At 33.8% G+C, this 24,636-nt stretch overlaps 2 protein-coding genes across 3 annotated transcripts; both read left to right on the top strand.

Annotated features, from left to right (window-relative positions):
* Positions 1-4,859: 4,859 nt before the first annotated feature.
* On the top strand, positions 4,860-14,957 carry LOC145558595 (DDT domain-containing protein PTM-like). Its single transcript, XM_081619884.1, has 10 exons — positions 4,860-4,991; positions 5,146-6,328; positions 6,973-7,671; positions 8,168-9,380; positions 10,688-10,970; positions 11,091-11,215; positions 11,659-12,125; positions 12,226-12,254; positions 12,716-13,237; positions 13,419-14,957. The coding sequence occupies exons 2-10, from the start codon at positions 5,250-5,252 to the stop codon at positions 14,330-14,332; spliced, it is 5,331 nt and encodes a 1,776-aa protein (XP_081476010.1). The 5' UTR covers positions 4,860-4,991; positions 5,146-5,249; the 3' UTR covers positions 14,333-14,957.
* Positions 14,958-19,425: 4,468 nt separating this feature from the next.
* Positions 19,426-23,082, top strand: LOC145559922 (uncharacterized). Of its 2 annotated transcripts, none has more exons than XM_081621197.1 (3): positions 19,426-20,564; positions 20,679-21,376; positions 21,464-23,082. In XM_081621197.1, the coding sequence occupies exons 1-2, from the start codon at positions 20,409-20,411 to the stop codon at positions 21,117-21,119; spliced, it is 597 nt and encodes a 198-aa protein (XP_081477323.1). In that variant the 5' UTR covers positions 19,426-20,408; the 3' UTR covers positions 21,120-21,376; positions 21,464-23,082. The 2 variants fall into 2 exon arrangements, 1 of the variants encoding a protein (XP_081477323.1); XR_014093029.1 differs by having other exon boundaries at positions 19,434-20,564; positions 20,638-21,376; positions 21,464-23,079.
* The last annotated feature ends 1,554 nt before the right edge of the window (positions 23,083-24,636 follow it).

The following is a 24,636-nucleotide window of genomic DNA, read 5'->3' as shown; positions in this document are numbered from 1 at the left end:
CATTTTGCACTATTCATTTATCCTACTTAGATTAATGTTTCTAATATACATAAGAATAAATATAGTCTTATGAGTACTTGTTGGAATAGTCTCAATGAATATATTATTAATTTTCAATTGTTAGATTTTTTTTATTAATAATTAATTAAAGATATAATTGATTAAAGATTTGCATCGGCATACATGTCGTCTAGGAGAAATGGATCAAGTGTTTAAAAACGGAAGAAGTAATAATTAGTCTATTTTACATGTTTCTTATGTTATTATTTTCAAATACAACACATTTCCAGCACGCACTTTGAAAAGAGATTAGACAATGTAAACGCACAAGTTAATCAAAATCTCTAACCTTGGTGTACAAAGTATTTGATAAAATCGCTTGTTTACCTACTTTAAACAACTCCTTACCACACGTGCCAAGTAAGTGTGTTGCATTTTAAAAAAAAAATAGAGGAAGTAGATTTTATAACAAGATTGCATGTCTCCTAATTAAAAAGCTAGGGCGTGTATAATTGTCATATACAGAGTATCATCTATAATAATCAATTATTTTTTGCAATAATAATTTTATATGATTGGGTTTAAATTGTATTTTGTCAGATTTAAATTTTGGTTTGTATACATTATTGTGTGTTATCTAAACTCTAAACTTATAATAATTGTGTTTTTACTTCATTTCCACTTATTTAATACTAAATGAATTTATTTAGTCTTACTAAATTTACACTTATTTTAGTTGTAGATTGAACTTTAACAATCCTATACAAGCTAATTATCTCTTATCAAAACTTATATTTCATGAACGTATTCTTTAACATTTGAAATTATAAACCCTCTATACATGAATGTATATTTCCTTAAAATTTAAAGAGTGGAAATAAATTGAACATAATGAGGCCTTAGTGAGCTGCTTGGAGTATTATTTCTAACCTAATATATTTATCAGCCTTTAACGTTTATGAACTTTGGCCTGTTCATACATAAATTTGAAATGCATTATATATACTGGTTTTGCTACTCATCATAAAGTCTTTAATAAGGATTTGTGCATGTGATATGATCTTAATAAAATTAGATTAGAATTTCCTCTTTTTTCAGTTGCATAATAGTGATATATTCACATACTTTGTTAGGGCCATTATTGGCAACCTATATATATATATATATATATATATATATATATATATATATATATATATATATATATATATATATATATATATATACTAAAATTTGTTATATATTTAGATAAAATTCATGATATCAAAAGATAATATTTTATATTTAATTAATTTATACAGGAAAATCTCATTCGTCAATTTTGCTTACGTGACATCTAAATTATTTAATTCTTAAAACTCGGGAAAAAAACTCTCCTCTATATATATCAATCAATAACTTATACTAAAGGCGAAACCAAGAATGACACTTGTCATTTCCTGGTTAAAAAATTTCCCGCTTTTTTTTTTCCCTTTCCTTTTTAATTTTTTTTAGTCATTTTCATGTTGACAACATATTTAATCCAATATTACTCAATTAAAATTTTTACATATATTCTATATATACTAGGAAACTTTTTATTACAAAAATACTAACATAGATTAAAAAAAATAAGGTATTGGAATATATTGTTTTCCAAGATTATTATAATATTATCAATATCAATTTTAAAGAAAAATCATTTTGGTAGCATACTTTGTACGGAGTATTAATCTTAAAACTATATATAACGTTTATCAATAACTTATACTAAAGGCGAAACCATGAATGACACTTGTCATTTCCTGGTTAAAAAATTTCCCGCTTTTTTTTTTCCCTTTCCTTTTTAATTTTTTTTAGTCATTTTCATTTTGACAACATATTTAATCAAATATTACTCAATTAAAATTTTTACATATATTCTATATATACTAGGAAACTTTTAATTACAAAAATACTAACACAGATTAAAAAAAAAAAGGTATTGGAATATATTGTTTTCCAAGATTATTATAATATTATCAATATCAATTTTAAAGAAAAATCATTTTGGTAGCATACTTTGTACGGAGTATTAATCTTAAAACTATACATAACGTTTATAAGAACAAAATAATTTTGTTATAGTATACTTCGTACATAACATATATTAGAAAATTAAATCTAATTGTTCTAAACATTTATGTGATTATTTTATTTTAAAAAACCTACTACTCACTAAAAATATATTTAAAAAGTTGATTAAGGAATACTAATTATCCTAAAGTAAAATGAACTCAAATAAATTTTCATATTATGCCGATAAAAGTGTGTCAAAAATTTATGGACAAATGTATATGACTTCGTATATGGGTACTAACCTAATTACCTAAGCTAATAATTTAATTTTCTTATATAAAACGTTATATCTTCTAAGTTTCTATTATTATAGATTTTTTTTTATACAATCCAATTCAATAATCTTTACATTTAATTTAAGTTATTTTGTTACAAATAAATTTTCTGGATAAATTATTGTTGAATTAACACCATATTTATTATTTATTTATGGTAAAATTTAATTATGACCGAGCATGGCACGGGAATTAACCTAGGTATATATATATATATATATATATATATATATATATATATATATATATATATATATATATATATATATATATATATATATATATATATATATATATATATATAGGTATATACTTGTTTTTTTTTTGTAGTCTTTTTGGCCAGATTTGAAATAACAAATAAATAAAAAGATCATGAAATAAGTGAATAAATCGGAGTCATTGAGGAATAGGGGTATATAGTAGATAATAATTAATAATAGCATATCAATGATATCATGTTACCCATTTGTCTATCCTTATTATAATTTTTTCCTTATTTGAATAGTGATTGTCCCATGAAAAAAGTCAAAATAGGAAAAAGCTGTAGACTCATTAATTACAGTCCATAAAAAGACCATGACAAATTGACAACGGTTACTGCATTCTGCTACAAATTACACATACTAACATCTTTGGTTTGTATTCTTAGGGCAAACGGTGGTGAAGATGTCAGTCTCAAGTGGACGGTGGATAAAAAATCCGACAACTAAGTACGACTTTTGATTGGTGTAGTATACACAATGTCCTGAAGGACTGAGTCAATAGGGCTCTTCTTGCTACCACAACAAATCATAGATTATCGTCATTTAATTTTATTGCTGTTTAGTTTGTTGGTGTGTTAAGCCCATGTCACAAAAAAAAAAAAAAAAAAAAAAATGACACAATTGCATTCTTACATTGCTTATTTGTTGAGGCCAATTCAATTAGCTTGTGTGTGCATATAACTTTGTCATCAAGTTATAACTGATTGCAAGAATTGATCACCACATCTCTCATGATAAACTATGTTATTACACAATTTTTTATACTCAGCTTACAAAGCTCCCATAAGCTATTTGTCACCTATTTTTTAAATTCCAAAAGGGTGTCCAAAATCTAATTTGAATCATCTATTTGAGCATTTTTCAAATACCAAAAAAACTAATATAATTGCTCCAAAATTATAAATCTCATCATTCATCAATTTCCACATAAGACCATGTATAAGACTAAACAGTGTAAAAAATCAATAGAATGAAAGTATATACTTAGACGAATGGTCATACCATAATTTTCTTTACATACAAATAAAAATTCTATATATAAAAATAAAAATGAAAATTCTATATATAAAAATAAAAATGAAAATTCTATAATGGAGAACTAATCAAGGAATCGAAATATCCCAAAAGTGCAACAGATACAATTGTAAGTTTGGAGTAGTTTTTAAATGTCGGAGAGAATACCAATACTCTGTTTGATTTATATGATAGAATTTACTTTTTTTGAATCTATTTTGTTTTGTCTTAATAAATTTCCAAAACTTATTATTCATTTGAACTTATTTCCTTAAAACATATTTTATCTGATATTTATTGAATACTTCATTTGTTTTTTTTTTTTTTTATTGACTTGTTTCTTTTATCACGCTTGTCAATGCAAAACTTTAACGATCAATTTAATTCTCTATAAATAAAAATTTTAAAATTTATATATTATGATAGTACTTATTGAGACGAATTCAAAAAAATCTTATATTAATATATTTTTCATTGCATATTATTTACAAAAGACGGTCAAAGAAAGGGTGATGAATAGTGTAAAAGTCAAAACGGGTCAAGTAAAAAATAACGGAGGAAGTAACTATTTAATACGAAGTATTGGCCTTGTTTGGCAAATGGCTGTTGGCTGATTCACTTGGCTTGTTTAACCAGCTGGAATGTTTGACTATTTATAATGGCTTTTGAAATTAGTTGTTTAAGCTGGCTGTATATAAAAGTGTTTGGTAAATTAATTGTTGGCTGTTGGTTGTTTATTAGATAATTTGTGAGCCAACAAGCCAAAAACCAACAAAAAAAAGGCTACTCAAAACAGCTTTTTTATTTTGGCTTAAAAGTTAGCTTTTTTGCTGACAAAAAAACCAATTACCAAATACATTTTGTGACTGTTTGACCACATAAAAAAGCCAAAAATCAAAAGCTAATAAAAAGCCATCAAAAAGCAAATTTACTAAACATGGTAATTATTTTGTCTAAACTAATATATTCCCAAAAAAAAAGATATTCTAAAAAAAAAAAAGGATAAAATAAAGTAGCTAGTAGGCTAGTACAAGTAGTAGATTTGATGATGTGAGCCGTGAGCCATGAGCCCATGAGCCGGGTCGAGTTGATAAGATTGAGTTACCGAGTCAACCAGGAAACCACAACTCAGTGTAAAAATAAAAATGAGAGTCCAAATTCAAAGTAGTGTCTTCCAAAAAATAAATTAAAAAAATTTAAAATTAGGGCTAAAAAATTTCCACAGAGTCCTTCCTACTTCACACCACCTTTCTCTCTCTACAATTCCCCCTTTATCTTTCTCTCTCTTCCCAATCAATCCTTCAATGGCGGTTTTCGACATCTAGTCAACAACAACATCAAGGTATGCCCCCTCTTTTTTCGAAACCACGTTTTCTTCGTTACAACAACTGTTTTTTTTCCCCTTTTTTGCTGAATTTGTCATCTCCCCTTTTTTGATTGTTTTCCTGAATTTGTGCTTAATTTTGGTTGAATTTGATTGATTTTTGATGTTTCAGGATCTGTTGGATCCGAATCGATATATAGTGTAATTCGATTAAAAGGTTCGATTTTGATTTTTTGTTTGAAACCCTAGATTGTGTTAGGGATTGGGATTGTTGGGATGGAATGTTCTGGGGGTAAGCCGAGGGGTCGGCCGAGAAAGCGGAGAAGGGGAGATGGGCAAAATGGGGAGAATGTTGATGGTGAAGGAAATGTGCAGGATTTGGTGGAAAATAGTAATGGTGATTGTAATGGTGGTAATGAAGGGGAGGATGGTAAGAATGCCGGGAATTTTCGTAAACGAGGCCGGCCTCCGAAGAGGCGGGCCGTCGAGGTTAAGGGGGATGCAGTAGTTGGACGTTATGTATTAAAGGATTTTGAGGGCAATGGTGTTTTCTTAGGTAAAATTGTTTCTTATGATTCTGGATTGTATAGGGTTGATTATGAAGATGGGGATTTTGAGGATTTGGATAGTGGGGAATTGCGTGAGTTTTTGATTGGGGATGAACGTCAGAAGTTTGTGGGTGAGTTGTTGGAGAGGAAGAAGAAATTGGATGAGAATGTTGCTCAAAAAATTGATGTGAAGTCGAAAACAGATGAGAATGTTGCTCAAAAAACAGGTGGAAAGTCAAAAACTGATCGCAAAGTTGCTCGTAAGATTGGTCGTAAAAAGGAGGATGTTAGGAAGGTGGTAGATGAATCAGTAAAAGCGAGTGTGGCAGAGCCAATTGATGTTATTGACAAACCGGATTCTGTAAATATGATCAATGATATAGAGAAGATTGAGGTACCAACATCAAGTGGGCGCCTTGATGAGGAGGTTGGCGGGAGTGAAGTGGATGATGATGACGATGTTTCTGATTCTTCTAGTGATTCGTGTGAATATGGTCAGGGTTGGGACACCAGGGCAGAGACTGAGATCCCTGACATTCTCCCTCCAGAATTGCCCCCTTCTTCTGGGTCAGTTGGTGTGCCAGAGGAATATGTGTCACATCTTTTTTCAGTTTATGGGTTTCTTCGCTCGTTTAGCATTCACTTGTTTTTGAGCCCCTTCACTCTGGATGATCTCGTTGGTTGTCTTCGATGCACTGTTCCAAACACATTATTGGATGCTATTCATGTTGCTCTCTTGAAGGCCTTGAAACGACATCTTGAAGCGCAAGCTTCTGATGGATCGGAGCTTGCATCAAAATGCCTGAGGTAATGTATATTGCTATATTGCTCAATTGCTCCACATGCTGACCTATCATTCTGTTTAACTTAACTATTATTTCCAAAAGCAGTAGTTACATTAATTCATTTATACTGGAGGTTGTATGATTGTTTGGAGGTCAATTTGTTAGACGAACTAGATTAGTCTCGTGCAATGCACAGTTTACAAAATTAATTGAGCACAGTTTACAAAATTAATTGAAATTTTATTTTTAAGGTAATTTTATTACTTGCTACCCGGTAGTAAGGTAAGCTATAAAAACACATCTATAAGATTAAAATATATGAGCAAGTGGCAATTTGATCTAAGGATAGATTTCTTTTACACAAAAAACATGAACATATAAACTTTTAGCTAAATTTTGAATAGTTATGGGAAGTTTGAATGTGTTTAAATAATTGTGAAGAGATTATCATAATTAATGCTCTGTAATTTTTCTTTTTCAAAAAATAGAACCTAAACAATTATGAGGGAAAAAGAATAAAATATTGACATCAGTAGTGCATTTAGGCGGGAAAACTTTACATAGTAAAGTGACACATGTACAATTTTACAAGAAAGTTATAGTTATAGATTATTTACTTGCCCTCCATGCATTGTCTCATATTGTTATATCTAATTCTTTCTGCAGATGCATTGACTGGGGTTTGCTTGATATCTTGACTTGGCCAGTTTACTTGGTTCATTATTTGATGGGAATGGGGCATTTGGATCGAAAAGAGTGGAAAGGTTTTTACATTGATGCCTTGCAGAAAGATTATTGTACCTTGTCTATTGGGACAAAGTTGATGGTTCTACAGATTTTGTGTGATGATGCTCTAGTTGCTGAAGAAATAAGGGCAGATATTGATGAGCGGGAGGAATCTGAAGTTGGAATTGATTTCGACGGGATTTCATCAAATCCTCTTGAGAATGGGCCTAGGAAGGTGTATCCCAGATCTGCCAAAACTTCCATTAGCAAGAACAGGGAAAATGTCATTCCGGAGGCAGAAACTAGTATTTCGTTTGGATCTAATTCTATGACTGTGAAGGGCAAGGATCAAGATACCAAGCCTGATAACATTAATGAGGATGTAAATGGGGATGAGTGCCGGCTTTGTGGAATGGACGGGTTTTTGCTTTGCTGTGATGGCTGCCCTTCAGCTTATCACTCTAGATGTATAGGTGTGAACAAGTTATCTATACCTGATGGGAACTGGTTTTGTCCTGAATGTAAAATTAGCAGACTCAGTCCACCCATCACAATGAAAACATCATTGAGAGGAGCTGAAATTTTTGGTGTCGATCCATATGCACAGCTGTTCTTGGGTACTTGCAATCACTTGATGGTGTAGGTTTTTAGCTCCCCATAGCTCATCATATCTCTACTTGATTTCCTTATTGTTTTTGAAATTTAATGAAAGACTGAAGTGTTAATGGATACTGATATACAGTAAACTTTGTCGTGGTTGACATAATTAGTAACAATAGACATGTACTAGTGTGAATTAGATTTGAGATGTGAAATTTGTAAATGGTATATATAACCAGTATTAAGAACATATGTGAGGAAAGGTTTGTCGTATGAGTATAAATTATATACCTAATAATTAGATTTGTATTTATTGTTGGAGAAGAGAAGTATTTTAATCAATCAATACTAATAAATTTGAATAAGGAAAGCAGAATATTTAGATTTGCGGCATTGTCAATATAGTTGTTATGCAGCTAAATAAATTCGGTGTAATATCCGCTCTTTCTTTCTTTGCTTACGTCATTTCTTTTTCGGCATACATATATGTAAACTAATGTTGTATTTCCTTTTTTTTGGAAATCTGCTATTGCAGGCTGAAAGTCTCCTTAAAGGCATCGCCGTTTGTCAGATACTACAATTGTAATGATATTCCAAATGTTGTAGCATCCCTTTGTTCATCGGAGTATCATGCAGTTTCTTACTCAGGCATCTGTCAGGCAATATTGAAGTACTGGGAACTGCCGCAGGTTTGGTTTCCAGCTCTTATAAGTAGTCAAACAACCCTGGCTTTGGAAAAGAAAGATGATGACTTCGAGTTGCTTATTGATGAGACTGGAAATCAGGTTCTTAACAAGGGTGAACTTGAAAACTATGCCAGTTTTGTAGGGGAAAGTGCTTTAAATTCCGTGTCTGCATTAAGCAATGAAAAGTGTGCTTTTACACCTGTTTGCGATGATGTTTCATTGGGTGCTTCAGTACAAAAAGATATTTCTGTGCCAAAAATGGATGGTGCTGCAATGAATGAGCTTTCAACTATGCCCAGCAAGGTTTTTGAGCATGCTGAGCTTCATTGCTCATCAAAGCAAGGGCTTGCTGATGGATCTATTAAGTCGGGAATTTCATCAGTCACCTATGGGTACAACAGCAGTAGCGCAGGGCTGAAGAATGGTGTTTGTCTGCCTGGAAATGTTAATTTGCACGGAAATGAAGATCGTAATCAACCTGGTGGCAGAGCAGTTCAGCGACCGAAGGATAGTTGCTTATACATTGGATCTGCTTTTAAACCTCTTGTGTACATAAATCATTATGTGCACGGAAACTTTGCGGCATCTGCTGCTGCTAATTTTGCGGCGCTTTCATCTGATGAAAATCAATCTTCTGAGCTTCATGCATCCGATCCCAGGAAAGTCATGTCTGCTAAAGTTACGCTGCAGGCAAAAGCTTTCTCTTCTGCAGCTGCTCGGTTTTTCTGGCCTAGTACCGAAAAAAAATTATTTGAAATTCCAAGAGAGCGCTGTAGTTGGTGTCTTAACTGCAAAGCCACTGGCTGTAGCAGAAAGGCTTGCTTACTAAATCAAGCTGTACTGAATGCTACACGAGCAGCAATGAAGTTTTGCTCTGGCCTTAGGCTGGTGAAAAATGTAGAGGGTGGTCTTTATGGTATAGCAGCATATACCTTGTACTTGGAAGAAAGCCTGCGCGGGCTAATAGTTGGACCATTTCATAGTGCAAGTTATGAAAAACTGTGGCGTAAGAAAGTTGAGCAGGCTTCTACCTGCAGTGAAATGAAGTCTCTTTTGCTTGAAGTAAGTTTGTCTTTCAAATTTGCATCTTTAACTTTTTTCTTTTTTATCTGCTAATTAAACTTTAAGGCCCACCTTTTTTTGTAGTTTGTGGCTTGGATTCAAGCTAAGCAATTTTTCAATTGTCATCTTTTCCCTTAAAATCCATTATTTTTTGTAGGTTACACACTCACTATTTAATTTTGCTTTTTAAAGACTCCACATCTTATTATAGGCTTTATGAAGAGGGAGAAACAATAGGAAACATTTATGGTTCAATTTTTAGCAACAGGATTTCTGTGAGGTGCCACTAAATTGTCAAAAACTGAATACTCCCTCCTTCCCATCATTTGGTGCTTGTATTCCTTTTTGGGTGTCCCAAAATATTGTGCTTGTACTTCTACCGTAATACAATTACCTTTTCTTTTTAACGTTTCCCATATTAAATAACCCTACATTTCCCCATATTTCGTGGCACTATTTGTTTTTTCATCCTTTCCATATAAAAACTCGTATATTTTAAGTTTTTATTAAATGCCATTATTTAGTATTTACCTTTCCCTTACAAATACCCCTACATTGAAGAATACTACAAACTTCCTTTAGGCATCCACTATCCTTAATTCCCGTGAAAACTGAGAAGCGGGCACTATATTATTGGTCGGAGTAATTACATGGATTTTGATACGTTAAGGCATTCATGAATTTTACGCTTAACATTTATGATGGTTATGTAGTTTCTGCTTCTGGTGCTATCAGGAGCGTTATGTCTAAATCAATCAATCAATCAATCAATCAAAGCCTTAATCCCAAAAGTGGGGTCGGCTAACATTAACCAAATTTGATTATTCCGTGTAGTCATCAACATAAATCTTTTCTATCCTCTTCATTTGGGAGAAAAAGCAAAATAAAGAGATATTTATGAATAAATTGTCAAATTAATGCTGTTATGGAATTGATATCTTGACTTGATTTTGTCTTGTTCTTTTACATTACATTATATATATATATTTTATATTTTTATATCCCTAGTGCTTGATCAAGAAGACTCTTATGAATCTACCATTACTCATGTCTAAATATATTTAGTATTATAAAATCTTTTCTATCCTCTTCATTTGGGAGAAAAAGCAAAATAAAGAGATATTTATGAATAAATTGTCAAATTAATGCTGTTATGGAATTGATATCTTGACTTGATTTTGTCTTGTTCTTTTACATTACATTATATATATATATTTTATATTTTTATATCCCTAGTGCTTGATCAAGAAGACTCTTATGAATCTACCATTACTCATGAGACCTTATGTTTTGTTTTGTAACTGTAGCTAGAAGAAAACCTCTGCATCAATGCACTCTCTTCAGATTGGACTAAGCTAGTAGATAGTTGGATGAATGAATCATCTGTGTCTCAAAGCGCTTGTGCAACTGCGTCAATTCAGAAACGAGGTCCCGGGAAACGTAGGAAGCATCTTGCTACAGCTGAAATTACAACGGAGGACTCTAATGACAGTTCGCGTGATATAAACTGGAGGAGTGGAAAGCTATCAAAGCTTGTATTCCAGAGAGCAACACTTCCTCGTTCTGTCCTTAGGAAAGCAGCCCGTCAAGGTATTATTATACCTTTCGAAGAACAAATTGCTCATTTAGTTCTTGGGTTTTCTGATTTTAAGCATTATTAAGGAGAGTTATACAGACAGATCTCTAATGCTAATTTGTCCCACTCTTTAGGCGGTTCAAGGAGGATTTCAGGAATATATTATACAGAAGGATCAGACGTTCCCAAGAGAAGCAGACAATATTTATGGAGAGCAGCTGTTGAGATGTCTATGAATGCATCAGGGCTTGCACTCCAGGTCACTCATCTTTAATATTTTGTACAGAATAATTATTGCTCTTTCTAAATTACTCCATCTGAAAGTACTTGTCACATTGTTTGAACCTGCCTTTTAATAGCTTGATTTTACTAAAATTGCCTTTTTAACATGTTGCTCTGTCCACCTTTCCATTTATTCCCTCTTTTTTTGTTTTGTTTTTTGTTTTTTTGTTTTTTTGTTTGTTTTTTGTTTTTTTTTTTTTTAATTGTGTGTGTGTGTGTGGGGGGGGGGGGGTGTTATCTTGACTTCTCGAGAAATCAAATCGTAAACCCTTGTTATTTTATGGAACGTTATACCTTTTTCCAGACATTCTATAAAAACATGTGACAATTACTTCCTGACTAAGAGAGAGTAATGTTATAGTATTTCACAATTAACTTTCCTTTGTAGTTCAATAAGCTGAAATAAAATGGCATCTACAGGTGAGATATTTAGATTATCATATAAAGTGGACAGATCTTCTTCGTCCTGAGCAAAATCTTCAGGATGGGAAGGGTCCAGAAACAGAAGCCTTTGCTTTTAGAAATGCCCGGGTCTGTGGCAAGAAGATTGTGGAAAATAAGATTTTGTATGGAGTAGTCTTTGGACAGCAGAAACATCTTTCTTCTCGCCTCTTGAAGAGCATTATTGAGAAAGAAGAAACCCAAGATGGAAAGGAAAAATATTGGTTTATTGAAACACGGATTCCTTTGTATCTGATTAAAGAATATGAGGAAAATGCAGAGAAAACTTGTCTGCCACCTTCGAAGAAACCTGATCGTTATACCAAACATCAAAAGAGACAATTGAAAGCTTCTCGTAAGAGAGCTGTATTTCTCTATCTTTCACGAAAGATAGATGACTTGCAAATGTGTTTTTGTGCGTCTTGTCACCGAGATGTTTTACTTGGGTAAGCTTCCTCACTTCACTTTACTCTGTCTTTCGACATTTTAAGGTTGTTTTTGACAGGCTCTAGTATACTGATGATAAGTTCTTTGTTGTGGTTTCAGGGTTTCTGTTGTGTGCAGTGCTTGTGAAGGTAAGCTATGTTGAGCTGTTTTCTTGCTTTAGGTCTCAAAATTGTCAATTTTCCTTGTTTGTTGTCATTTATCATTTCAAGTTCATACATGATTTAACCTGTCATTTTGTACTTTTATATTTATAAGGCATTGTCTCTTACAATGTCACCATGTAGCACTCCTTTTTTTTTATCATTGTATATTTCATGTCATGGCAATTGGTGTTGCTTGAGATTGCGCCTTCTTGTCGATCTCTTATTGTCCTCATACTGAAACATAAAATGAGTTACAAATTCCAGGCACCTTTAACAGTTTGACACTATTATTTCTAATTCATGCCACAAAGAGTTGTCTATTTCGTGACTAGCAATATAAAATACATTCTTTGATGTCTATGAATGACTCAATTAAAGCACGAAATCCTTTTTGACTTGCTCATTGTTATATTGTTGATGCTTATGACTGTAATTTCTTTGTTCAGGTTTTTGCCACAAGGGATGTACCATAAGCTCAACTGTCCTAACAAATGATGATGTTGAATTCGTAACCACTTGCAAGCAGTGTTCTTGTGGCAAACCTCTTACTCTAAACAACGGCTCTGTTGAATCGCCAACAAGTCCTTTAGTGGTGCAGGGGCATGAGTATCAGAATTCTGCCACCGCTGCTAAAAGTGCAAAGCTGAAACATCATCAGAATTCTATGACTCTCTCCAAAAGTTCAAGGGCCAAAACTAATGGCAAAGTACTGCCACCTGTTGGAACTTTAGAGACTGACAAGAAACCTGCTTCATCTGATTCTAGTTTGTCTAAGTATCGAAAACGACAACAGCACTGGGGTCTCATCTGGAAGAAGAAGTCTGTAGATGGTGCTGGATCTGAATTTCGGTCTAATAATATTCTTTTCAGGGGTGCTTATGGTATGAATTCAGTAGGCCCAGAGTGTCAATTGTGTCAGAAGCCATATACTCCACATTTGATGTACATCCGTTGTGAATCATGCCAAAGTAAGCTTCTGAAGGCTCTCTTTTCTTTGCAGCCCCTCTCTCTCTCTCTCTCTCTCTCTCTCTCCCTCCCTCCCTCCCTCCCTCCCTCCCTCCCTCCCTCTCTCTCTCTCTCTCTCTCTCTCTCTCTCTCTCTCTCTCTCTCTCTCTCAATGTAAAAATCTATAATGAAGTGCTTTTGCAGATTGGCACCATGCTGATGCTATTGAACTTGACGAGTCGAAACTTTCCAATGTGTTGGGATATAAGTGTTGCCGTTGTCGCAGAATTAAGACTCCAACGTGCCCATATGCAGACAAAAAGTCGCAGATAAAGAAAATACTCATTAAAGGTCCGAAGGAAGAGACGGTGCTAGCCGATTCTGTTTCCGAAGCCTTTTCAGAGCAAGCTGAATCGGTACCTTCAACTCCAATGTCTCTGATGGAGGATGATGTTTTCATTCCAGTGGATGATCCTCTTCTTATGTCTGTTTCGAAAGTTGAACAAATACCTGAGCCACAAGAAGAATTGCAGTTTGACTGGAACACTCCTTTTGGGCCAGGCCCCCAAAAGCTTCCAGTCAGAAGGCATATTAAGAATGAAAGGGATGATGATGGGCTTATCTGGAATGATTATCCTGTTGTACAGCCACCTACATCTGATGAGACAAAAACCATTTCCAATTTTCATTCTGAGTGGGATGTCCCTAATGGTAGTTTTGAAGATGGAACAGCATTGGACTATGAGAACTTCAACTATGAAAACACTGATTATGAACCACAGACCTACTTTTCTTTTACAGAGTTGCTAGAGGCTGATGATGGAAATCAGTTTGAAGGAGTTGATATGTCTGGAGATGCCTGGGAGGATTTGCAATGTGAATATTCTCAGAGCGGATTCCCAGAGCATTATGAAATGGAGCCTGTTATTGATCATGTACCAGCCACCTATATGGAAGCTGCAATAGCTGTTAGTTGTAATATCTGCTCACAACCAACACCGGCTCCTGATCTTGCCTGTCATACATGTGGTTTACAGATTCACAGCCAATGCTCACCTTTAGAAGATGTCTCTCAGGGTGACAGCTGGAGGTGCGGCAACTGCAGGGGATGGTGTTGATTATCAAGGTCTTCTAGAGATGCAGATTTTTGATCCAGTTCTTGCTTCTTTTTTGGGGCACTAGGAAGCTGGACAGATGGCAGATTTTCCAACATCAGTAGGTACCCGATTGGAAATTTTTGCTCACTACTGTATTTGGGGTTGATGTGAATGCTTGTGCTCTGATTGATAATAGTGTAACTGAAAAGATCCTCAGCCAGCTATTGTCTTCCTGGTTATAACTCATTACTCTTCTGATGATAGTGGTCAGGCTTTGATACATGGATGTTTAAAGGGTTTTTGGCGTGTTAATCATGAAATGTGGGCCTCTCTCGATTGAGCAAATGGGAGATAGAGAGGGGTGGGTGGAGGTGGGGTTGGGTGGGGAATGGGTTGAACTGATTGTTAGCTTAGATTTTTGGCTCTCCTGGAGGTGGGGTATTGGGTGATGCCTAATGTTAATCTATACTCGTAGATAAGCTTGTTTTTGGTGTGCTTATCTTGCTCGAGTAACTTGTGTAACGATCATGGAAATCACAAGTAATTTTTTTGCTAATGACATCAGATTCTGTTTGGATTAATTATTTCACTGTATTCCTTGAGTGATACTGTGATATTTCATCAAATCGGGCAATTGAGTTTTTACTCACTTAATCTTTGTTATAATAGTGTTTCTTTTAAAAAATTGTACCTAGTTAATGTACTCTTAATTATAGAAGTGAGTAGGTGTAAGAAAACGGCACACGGGCACAGATAAAAAGGTGGGTGAAGATGAAAATAAATAAATAAAGTACTGGGATGAAGCCGCAATAGAGTCAAATGGTTAAAATTTGTTTGATGAAGCCGCAATAGAGTCAAATGGTTAAAATTTGTTTGCTAAAACACATGGAGTAGAAAAAAAGTACAAATGGATACATTTAATTAAAACATCTCAAAAGGGAAAGTATGCATAACATTATAAATTAAACTCACTATTGAAAATGTGCTGGGCCAATTAGTATTAGGTATTCCTGGAGTACCTAGTATTATACTCCAGGCCAATCTAATAAATAGGTTGGAAACCCAACTTAAAAAAAAGCGCACGTATAATTTATTTCATGAAATAACAAGTTAACAAACGAAATAACATAAAAACATAAAATAGAAGCATATTATTCCAGTTACTGAACATGATATTTATTGTTATTGAACATGTTATTTTAGAACTACTCAATGTTATTTCATATTTTATGACTTTAGAAACATACCATTCTTAGGAAAATTTCACACCAATAATCCAACCTTTCACTCATTCTCCCAGAATAATCTAACCTTTGGATTAACCCCGAATAATCCTAAGTTTGGTACATATTATCTTTTACCAAGCCTTTTTAACCTGCAACCGGCTGGGAAAGTCAACACATGATTAGTTGACATTTTGGGCGGTTGATTTCCCTCGAAAATGAATTGAAGGTTCTTTAATTCTTCCAACCAACTATGTCACCATCATCATCAATACGAAGCTCCCTCCTTTCCTCACTACAGTCAGTCTCTCTCTTTCACTTTCATTTATTCATTTTTCACTCTCACCTTATATTTACTGCTCTCTGTTTGCTCTCCACCTAAATTCGTACTTGCTACTGTACCTAGTGAAATCAGTGAAGAAGGCGTGCTCAAATTGGTGTGGTCCTTGAAGAAAGTGTCTGCGTTTATAGGTACGTGCTTAGATTACCCAAAATTTCTTTCCTTTTATGGTTAATTGCGTGTATCTGGGTTGATTTTGGATTTTTGCTAAAAAAGGGCTTTGCTTTAGTGATTTTTTGACATGTGCTTATGGTAATTGATTTTGGTGGGTAATATGTAAATTGGTGGGTAAATAGGGCTGTATAATTGTCATTTGTGTATTTATTGTTATTGTTGGTAATTGGCTGAATGTTTATGTGTTTTTTGGTTGTTGATGTTTAATGTTAGAGGATGGCTGATCCTTTTGCTGCTGTGGCTCTAAAGTACTGGTATGGGGGTACTTTTAGAAGTGATGCTAATGGTATGTTAGTGTATGAGGGTGGTATAGGAAGGACCTTTAACATTGGCCCTGATGAATTGTGTTGGTGGTGGTTGGAAGATTTTGCTAAGCAATATGGAGGGTATGAGACAGTAGAAAGTGTGCATAACTTAGTACCTGGAGAGAACTTAAGTCAAGGGTTAAGGAAGGTATACTCTGACTATGAGGTGAATGAATTGCGTGAGTTAGTATTCAAGTATAGGGGTATTGAGGTGTATGTGATAGAAGGGGTAAAACTGCCAGTGTTAAGACTTCAATGAACCCTCACAACAACAGATAATCTGTCAACCTTTGATAAAGGAAGACATGGCACAAAAACTAACAATAAGGAGGGCCCTACTTAAAACTTTAATGATAAAAGATGCTTCCAACTAGAAAGATGCCTCACAAAGTTTGACTCCTTCCTTAACTAGTGTAGATAAAAGTGTCCAACCTAACACCAAATCCAAGAGAAAGCAAATACAACCAAAGCAACCACTACTTCCTGTATCCACATTCTACCAGGGCTCCTCTTAACTAACCCATTCCTTCCCAACATCTGAACTGATACTTAACCTTCCAACAGATGATGATGATTTATGGTTAGATAATAGAGCAAATATTCCTTTAAAGTGGGATGAGCTTGTGGGGGGGGGGGGGGTATGAGAGCAGTGGGGAAGAAAAAGATCCAAATTACAACCCAGAGATAGATAACGGTACAACAATTGTTGGTGTTGAGGATGAGTTTGATGATAGTGATGACTGCAGCCTAGATCTGGAAGATGAGCTTAATTTAAGTGGTGATGAACATTTGAATGAGGGTGTAAATGATGAATCATGTGGGGACGAGAATGACCTGAGTGATGAAGGGTACAAACAACAAAGGAGAGAGTTAGATCTTGCTCTTCCAGGTTAATAGAGCTAGCAAATCAACTTCAGTTAGAGGCAGCTGCAGGGAGGTTAGGGATTGAATCATGGGACAAAGCTACAGGGAAAAACCACATGTGGAAAAAGAAGATCAATCTACTGAACAGGGGTATGAGAGTGAATATGATGACAGTGAGGATGATATGCTAACTCCAAACAACAGTTGTAGGGAATAATTTCAAGCCTTAATCCCACTAGCTTGAACCCCACTGTGATCATACACTAAAGTACGGTGGCGTCCAAAAGGGAAGAAGATAGAGCAAAAGAGTCGCCAACAAGTTTTAGGAACTTATAAACCGTTCACGAGGTGAAGGTTACACCCCTTAACGATCCAAGAGATCGTCAACTCCATAAGGTCTAGAACCAAATAAGGGTTCGGGGATGAAGGTACAAATCCAACCTAAAAGAGATTGAACCTGCCCTAATAATAGGCCTCTACTTTATTCTGATCGTATTCATGTGCGCTTTTCAATTAACATGCAATCAATAGGATTAACCCTAAACCTGTTTAATCTATGTTGGTTGAATATTAATGCACAAATAAACTATTATTGGCGATCACTTGAATTATAATCACATTAACCCTAAACAAGATTATTAATATCTTATTAAGCGTGATTACAAGTACCAAATTCCCTTTAAACATGCATAAAAAGGTGTGATCAAGCAATAAAAATAAATATCAAGCAACATAATAAATAATCAATATCATGAATAAAATAATCATCATCAAAATAATAATAATAATAATAATAATAATAATAATAATAATAATAATAATAATAATAATAATAATAATAATAATAATAATAATAATAATAATAATAATAATAATAATAATAATAATAATAATAATAATAATAATAATAATAATAATAATAATAATAATAATAATAATAATAATAATAATAATAATAATAATAATAATAATAATATTCACAATCATTATAAATTATAACAATTATAATCATCATCATATTCATGTTAACATTAAAGTATAATAAACATAGCAAGATCCTAGGCATGATACTAACAAGATTAATAACAAACCCTAGCATGTCACTAAGCAATAAAAATCAAATCTTTAACCCTAACATGATACTAACAATCATAAATATTAGGAAGAACATAGGAAGCATCACAACAATCATATTTAATATTAAAGTTACCCTAGACATGATACTAGGAATCAAAATAACAATCTAAGCATGATTTCTACATCATAAATCAATTAAAACCATTAAAGTACTTACTTTGATGTCTCGTACCTCTTTCTAATAACAAAATACACACGTTAGTAACTTCAAGGAAAATAATAATCAAACAATTAAATTAAATAATGGAAATAGAGATTTGGGACCAAACCCTCAGAAATTAAAACCTTTCACGTCTAGGGCGAAGGCAGCTTCGAATATGGCTAGGTGTTTCTAGATCTTGCGAATGCGGAATTTTGTATATGAAAAGCAAAGCAAGAAAGAATTGAATGTTTAAGAGAGATGAATGATTGATTGTAGAGAATGCTAAAGAATTAATGATTGTTGATAAAAACTTGCGAATGAGGAGAATTGGTGAATGTAGATGAATGTAGATGAATGAGGAGAATTGATGAATGAAAATGGAGTTTTAATACGATATTTATATAGAAAATCAGCCAAAAAGATAAATTAAACAAAACAGAGTTTGACGCTCAGAAAACAGGGCTGGCGCCAACCTTGGCTAGCTGGCGCCAGGCACCAGCACTAGCGCCAGGCGCCAATGGCTAGCGCCAGGCGCCAGGCTTGGTTCCAGGCGCCAAGGCCTGGGGTTAGGCGCCAAGCCTGATTCCAACGCATTTTCGAAAATCCGATAAGTTTACCGTACTGGAGGATAAAATAATATAATTTCCTCGAAAATGCTATTTGATTTTGATTAAAACTCTGAAAAGTCAACAAAAGTCAATTTATCAATGCTAATTGAATTAGGAATGAAAAGAACCTTCTAGAAGAATCTAGAAGACTAAAACCATTCCTAATTGCATTAGGAATGATAAATCATATTAGGCCCTCCCCTAGATCATTGGGCCGTACATAAAGCTCAAACCGGGCCCAGTTTAGTAAATTGGCCATAATTTCCTCAATATTCATCGGAATTGGGCTTATAATATATCGTTGGAAAGGTCTTTGCAATCCCCATCCAACTACACTACTATTGGACCCATATCATGGACCAACCAAACTGGATTGGCTGTTTTCTTAAAATAAGTTTTCAAAAACAGAGAGAAAAGAAAAGAAATTAAAACTTTCCGCAACACTAGACCTTTCCACACTTTCGTTTCATTCGATTATGATTCGACGTGAAAGGTACTCATCACTGGTTTTGGTTTTGGGGAGACACAAATGGGTGTCTACAACAGTGGAGATGAAGAAGAAAGTAAATCTGAGAGGAGGAAGAGGTCAGGTGGTCTTATAAGTGCAGATACAGATTTCAGTGTCTTTAATTGGAAGGTTGGGCAAAGATTCTCTTCAAGGGTTGCTTTTAGGGATGTTGTAGCTAGGTATGGTATTTGACAAGGTAGGGATGTGAGTGTTGAAATTAGTGATATACACAGACAACAAAGATTAAGTGTTAGATGTGTACAGGGGTGTAGTTTTTTCCTGTATGGGTCTTGGGATTCAAGGAGAGCAACCTTTGTTGTTAGGAGGGTGAAACCAGAACATAGTTGCTGTAAGAACATGAAAAAAAAAACAAACAACTCAAGTCAGGTTGGGTAGCAAGACAGTTTCTTGAGGTTTTCAAAAGCAAACCTCACTGCCAGCAAAAGAAATAATAGAAATTGTGAAGAGGGCATTCAAGATTGTTGTGAAAAGGGGATTTGCATACAAGGTTAAGTATGTTGCTCATAAAATGCTCCATGGTTCAATGCATGAGCATTAGCAAAAGGTAGGAGGATACATAGCTGCAACGAGGAATATCAGCCATGGTGGCACCTTTGAGTTGGTAATTGTCACAAGATTAAACAATTTTGTACAACAACCTTCTCCAACTGTATTTCAAAGGATTTTTACTTGCTTTGAGGGGCTGAAAAAGGGATGGAAAGAGGGATCCAGGAAGGTCATTTGTGTTGATGGATTTTTTCTGAAAACTTTCTTGGGAGGGCAGTTATTATCAGCAATGGGGAGGGATGGAAATGACCAGATGTATCCAATAGCATGGGCAGTAGCTGAGGGTGAGAACAATTTGTCATGGGAGTGGTTCTTTCTGCATCTCAAAGACTGCTTGGAGCTTGATGAAGGTCAGGGTGTGTGCATTATATCAGATGAACACATGGTGAGTCACAATCTTCTGAATTTATTCACAGTTATTAATGTGTTCATGGCTATAGGTTTGATTGTTTAGATAGGTTGTGAATTTATTCACAATCTTCTGAATTGATATTTGTAGGGTATTTTGAATGCTGTGAAGAGTGTCTTGCCAAAGGCAGAACACAAACACTGTGGTAGGCATGTGTTTGCACATTGGCCTAAATCATTTAGGGAGGATGAAATGAAGCTTCATTTTTGGAAAATTGCTAAGTGTTACAACTTAGCTGATTATAATGATGCTATTGAGGATTTGAACAAGTTGGACCCATATGCAGCAGTGGCATTCAAAGCTTATAACCCAAAGCTCTTCTGCAGGGCTTTTTTGGATTGCTCTGTCAAGTCAGATGCAATTACATCAAACATGGCTGAGACCTTCAATGGTTACATAATCAATGCTAGAACAAAGCATCTAATATACATGCTTGAAGACATTAGGTGTGCTCTGATGCAAAGACTTCTGCAAAAAAAAGGCTTGAAATGCAGAAGTGCACCTCAAAGCTTTGCCCTAAGATTCAAATAAGGCTTGAGAAAGATAATGAGAAAGCAGCTATGTGTGATGTCAGCCCTTCCACAGAGACTCTTTTTATTGTCAGCCACTATTTATGACCAACTGGTTGTTAATTTGGAGGCTAAGACATGTACGTACATGTAGAAAGTGGGACATGGTTGGAATACCATGTTGTCATGCCATTGCCTGTATTTTCTTCTTGCACCAAGATGCTGAAGATTATGTTGGCAGCTGCTATTGGAGGGAGGTTTATTTTAAAGCTTATGCAGGTGATGTGTTTGTTTTGTTTTTAAGTTAATAATGTTTATTCACATATCATACATATCATGTTAACTAAGTTACTATTTTTGGAACAGGATCAATTCCACCATGTGAAGGTGAGAGACATTGGCCAAAGGTGAACTACACAGTGGAACCTCCCCTAATCAAGATTGGCCCAGGAAGGCCTAGAAAGAACAGGATAAAGGATCTTGCAGAAATCCCTTCCAAACCAGGGCATTTATCAAGGGTAGGCATGGAGATGACTTGCAGCCACTGCTTAGTGAAAGGGCACAATAAAAGGAGGTGCCCTAACAAAGACTAACCACCTGTTGGTGAACCTCCTCAAAAGAAGCAGAAGGGCAGGCCAAGAAAAGAGGGTTCAAATCTTGTAGCACCTTATACTGATATGCCTATCTCCAATGAGCTACCTATAGTTGCATAAGTACCAACACTAGGTGAAAAAACAAAATTGGCACCGTTTCAAAACCCCTTAATGCCACCGGTTTGAACCGGTGCCAATGTGGGGGGTGCTAATAAGTGGTTTTAAATGCCACCGGTTCAAACCGGTGGCAAAAGTCGGAATTGCCACCGGTTAACCGGTGCAAAAAAATCTCAAAAAAATTAATTCAATGATTTTGGCACCGGTTAACCGGTGCTAAAAGTGCCAACAAAATCATTTTTTTTTGTTCATATATTATGATAGTACTTATCGAGACGAATTCAAAAATATATCACATGAATATGTTTATCATTACATATTATTCACAAAGTGTAAAAATCAAAGCGGGTCAAGTAAAAAAGAACGAATGAAGTATTATATAATAACATTTATTTATTTTATAGACGTAAAAAAATTAAGTCAACCATAGTATGTGAATAGTGCAAAAATCGAAGTGATGCATTTAAAAAAAACGAAAGGAGTAATAATTTTGATCCAAATTATCATCAAATTCTTCAATATAATTTTCTTCTTCTCTTTTCTTCTCCTTTAATTTGTTCTTCATTTTCTCTCTCCTGTTTTATTTTTTTTAAATTTTTTTTATTTTCACTTTTATTTCACTTTTTTGATTGAATTTGTATCTTACAACATGGAATTAGTTGTTATTCCCTAGATTAGTGTTTTGTTTTGTTTATTTGTAATTAGGTTTTTATTTTTTATTTTTTTTATGTTAGTTTTAATTGTATTTTTTTTGTTTGATTTTTGGTTAGCTTTGATCAATTTCGATTTATTATGTATGAATTTTGTGTAAATTTCGTTCTTCATGATTTATTTTTGTTCATAATTTTTGTTTATGAATTTCGATTTATTATGTGGTGATTTTGTGCTTAATTTCGATTGATTAAGTTTTATCCGATTTTTTGAATTCATATGAATTGCATTTTGTTGGCTTTGATCAATTTGATCTGTGTATGAATTTTGATTTAAAATATGAACACATGCATTTTAGTAAATGAACTTACGCATTCAAAACATGAACATATGCATTGGTTCATTTTTTGAATGCGTATAAACACAAGCATTTCAGAAGGTGAACATATACATAAAAAATATGAACATATGGATTTCAAAAAGTGAACATATACATTTCAGAAAGTTTACAAAAGCATTTTAGAAAGTTTACATAAGCATTCAAAATAAGAACATAAGAATTTAAGAAAATGAACATATTCATAAAAAATATGAACATATGCATTTTAGAAAGTGAACATAAATCAAGCAAAATATGAACATATGCTTAGGTTCCCTAAAAGTGAACACAAACTTTTTCAGAAAGTGAACATAGGCATAAAATATATGAACACAGGCTTTTCATAATAGATATATGAACATAGGCATGCTTTTCAGCAAGTGAACATAGACATATGAACACATGCACTTCAAACAGTGAACATAACCATTCAAAATATGAACATATTAATTGTTTTCCTTAGTGGATGCATAAAGAATATGAACAGTAAATTTCACTAATTAACAGAAAATGTTTGAAGAGCAGAGTTTCGAAAAATTCAGATAAAAATTCACATAAATTTGGACAAAATCAGAGAAAATTTACCTTTTCTTAGGATGATCATGTTGATTTTGCATCTCTTCTCGTATATCCATTATTGATTTTTCAGTTTTTAGTAAAGTAAAATCATGTAGAGGAGAGAGAATGAAGTTTGGTGAGAGAAAATCAGAGAAATTAATTGCAGAAATTTTTTAAAAATTAATGAGAGAGAAGTAAAATGACTCTTTTTTAATATATATATATATATATATATATATATATATATATATATATATATATATATATATACATATATATATATATACATATATATATATATATACATATATATATATATATATATATATACATATATATATATATATATATATATATATATATATATATATATTTATACTTATCGAAAGCCAAAATATGGCGGTTGGGAAGTGGGTAGCATTTTCTTTTGGATGAGTTTTGCAACTGGCGTCCAAAGGGAAGGAAGCTAGAGCAAAAGAGTCGCCAACAAGTTTTAGGAACTTGTAAACCGTTCACAGGGTGAAGGTTACACTCCTTAACGATCCAAGATATCGTTAACTCCAATAGGTCTGAAACCATGACTGGAAGTTGGGGGATGAAGGTACAAATCCAACCTAAAAGAGATTGAACCTGCCCTAATAATAAACCTATACTTTATTCTGATCGTATTCATGTGCGCTTTCTGACTAACATGCAATCAATAGGTTTAACCCTAAACCTGTTTAATCTATGTTGGTTGAATATTAATGCACAAACAAATCTATTATAGGCGATCACTTGAATTATAACCATATTAACCCTAACAAGATTATTAATTGTCTTATTAAGCGTGATTACAAGTACAAATTCCCTTTAAACATGCATAAAAGGTGTGATCAAGCAATAAATATCAAGAAACATAACAATAATATTCATAATAATCATAACAATTATAAAAATAATCATAATCATAATTATAATCATGTTAAAGCATAATAATAGCAAGATCCTAGGCATGATACTAACAAGATTAATAACAAACCCTAGCATGTCACTAAGCATCAATGTAACACCCCCGATTTACTAGCTATTAATAAACAATAAATAAAGGGAAAATAAACAACTTTTAAATAAAATTGCGGAAGCATACACCTAAATCGGAGGTATTACCGCCACACTCGACAACTTGTCAAGTGTTAAGGCTTACAAAAATCCCAATAATTACAACCCAATAAATCTAAGTGAGCTATTTATACAACTTT

The sequence above is a fragment of the Chenopodium album genome, chromosome 9, assembly GCF_948465745.1.
Source record: "Chenopodium album chromosome 9, dcCheAlbu1.1, whole genome shotgun sequence".
Taxonomy (NCBI): domain Eukaryota; kingdom Viridiplantae; phylum Streptophyta; class Magnoliopsida; order Caryophyllales; family Amaranthaceae; genus Chenopodium; species Chenopodium album.
Note: the sequence above shows the minus strand (reverse complement) of the source record. Positions and strands in the feature narration are given on the sequence as shown.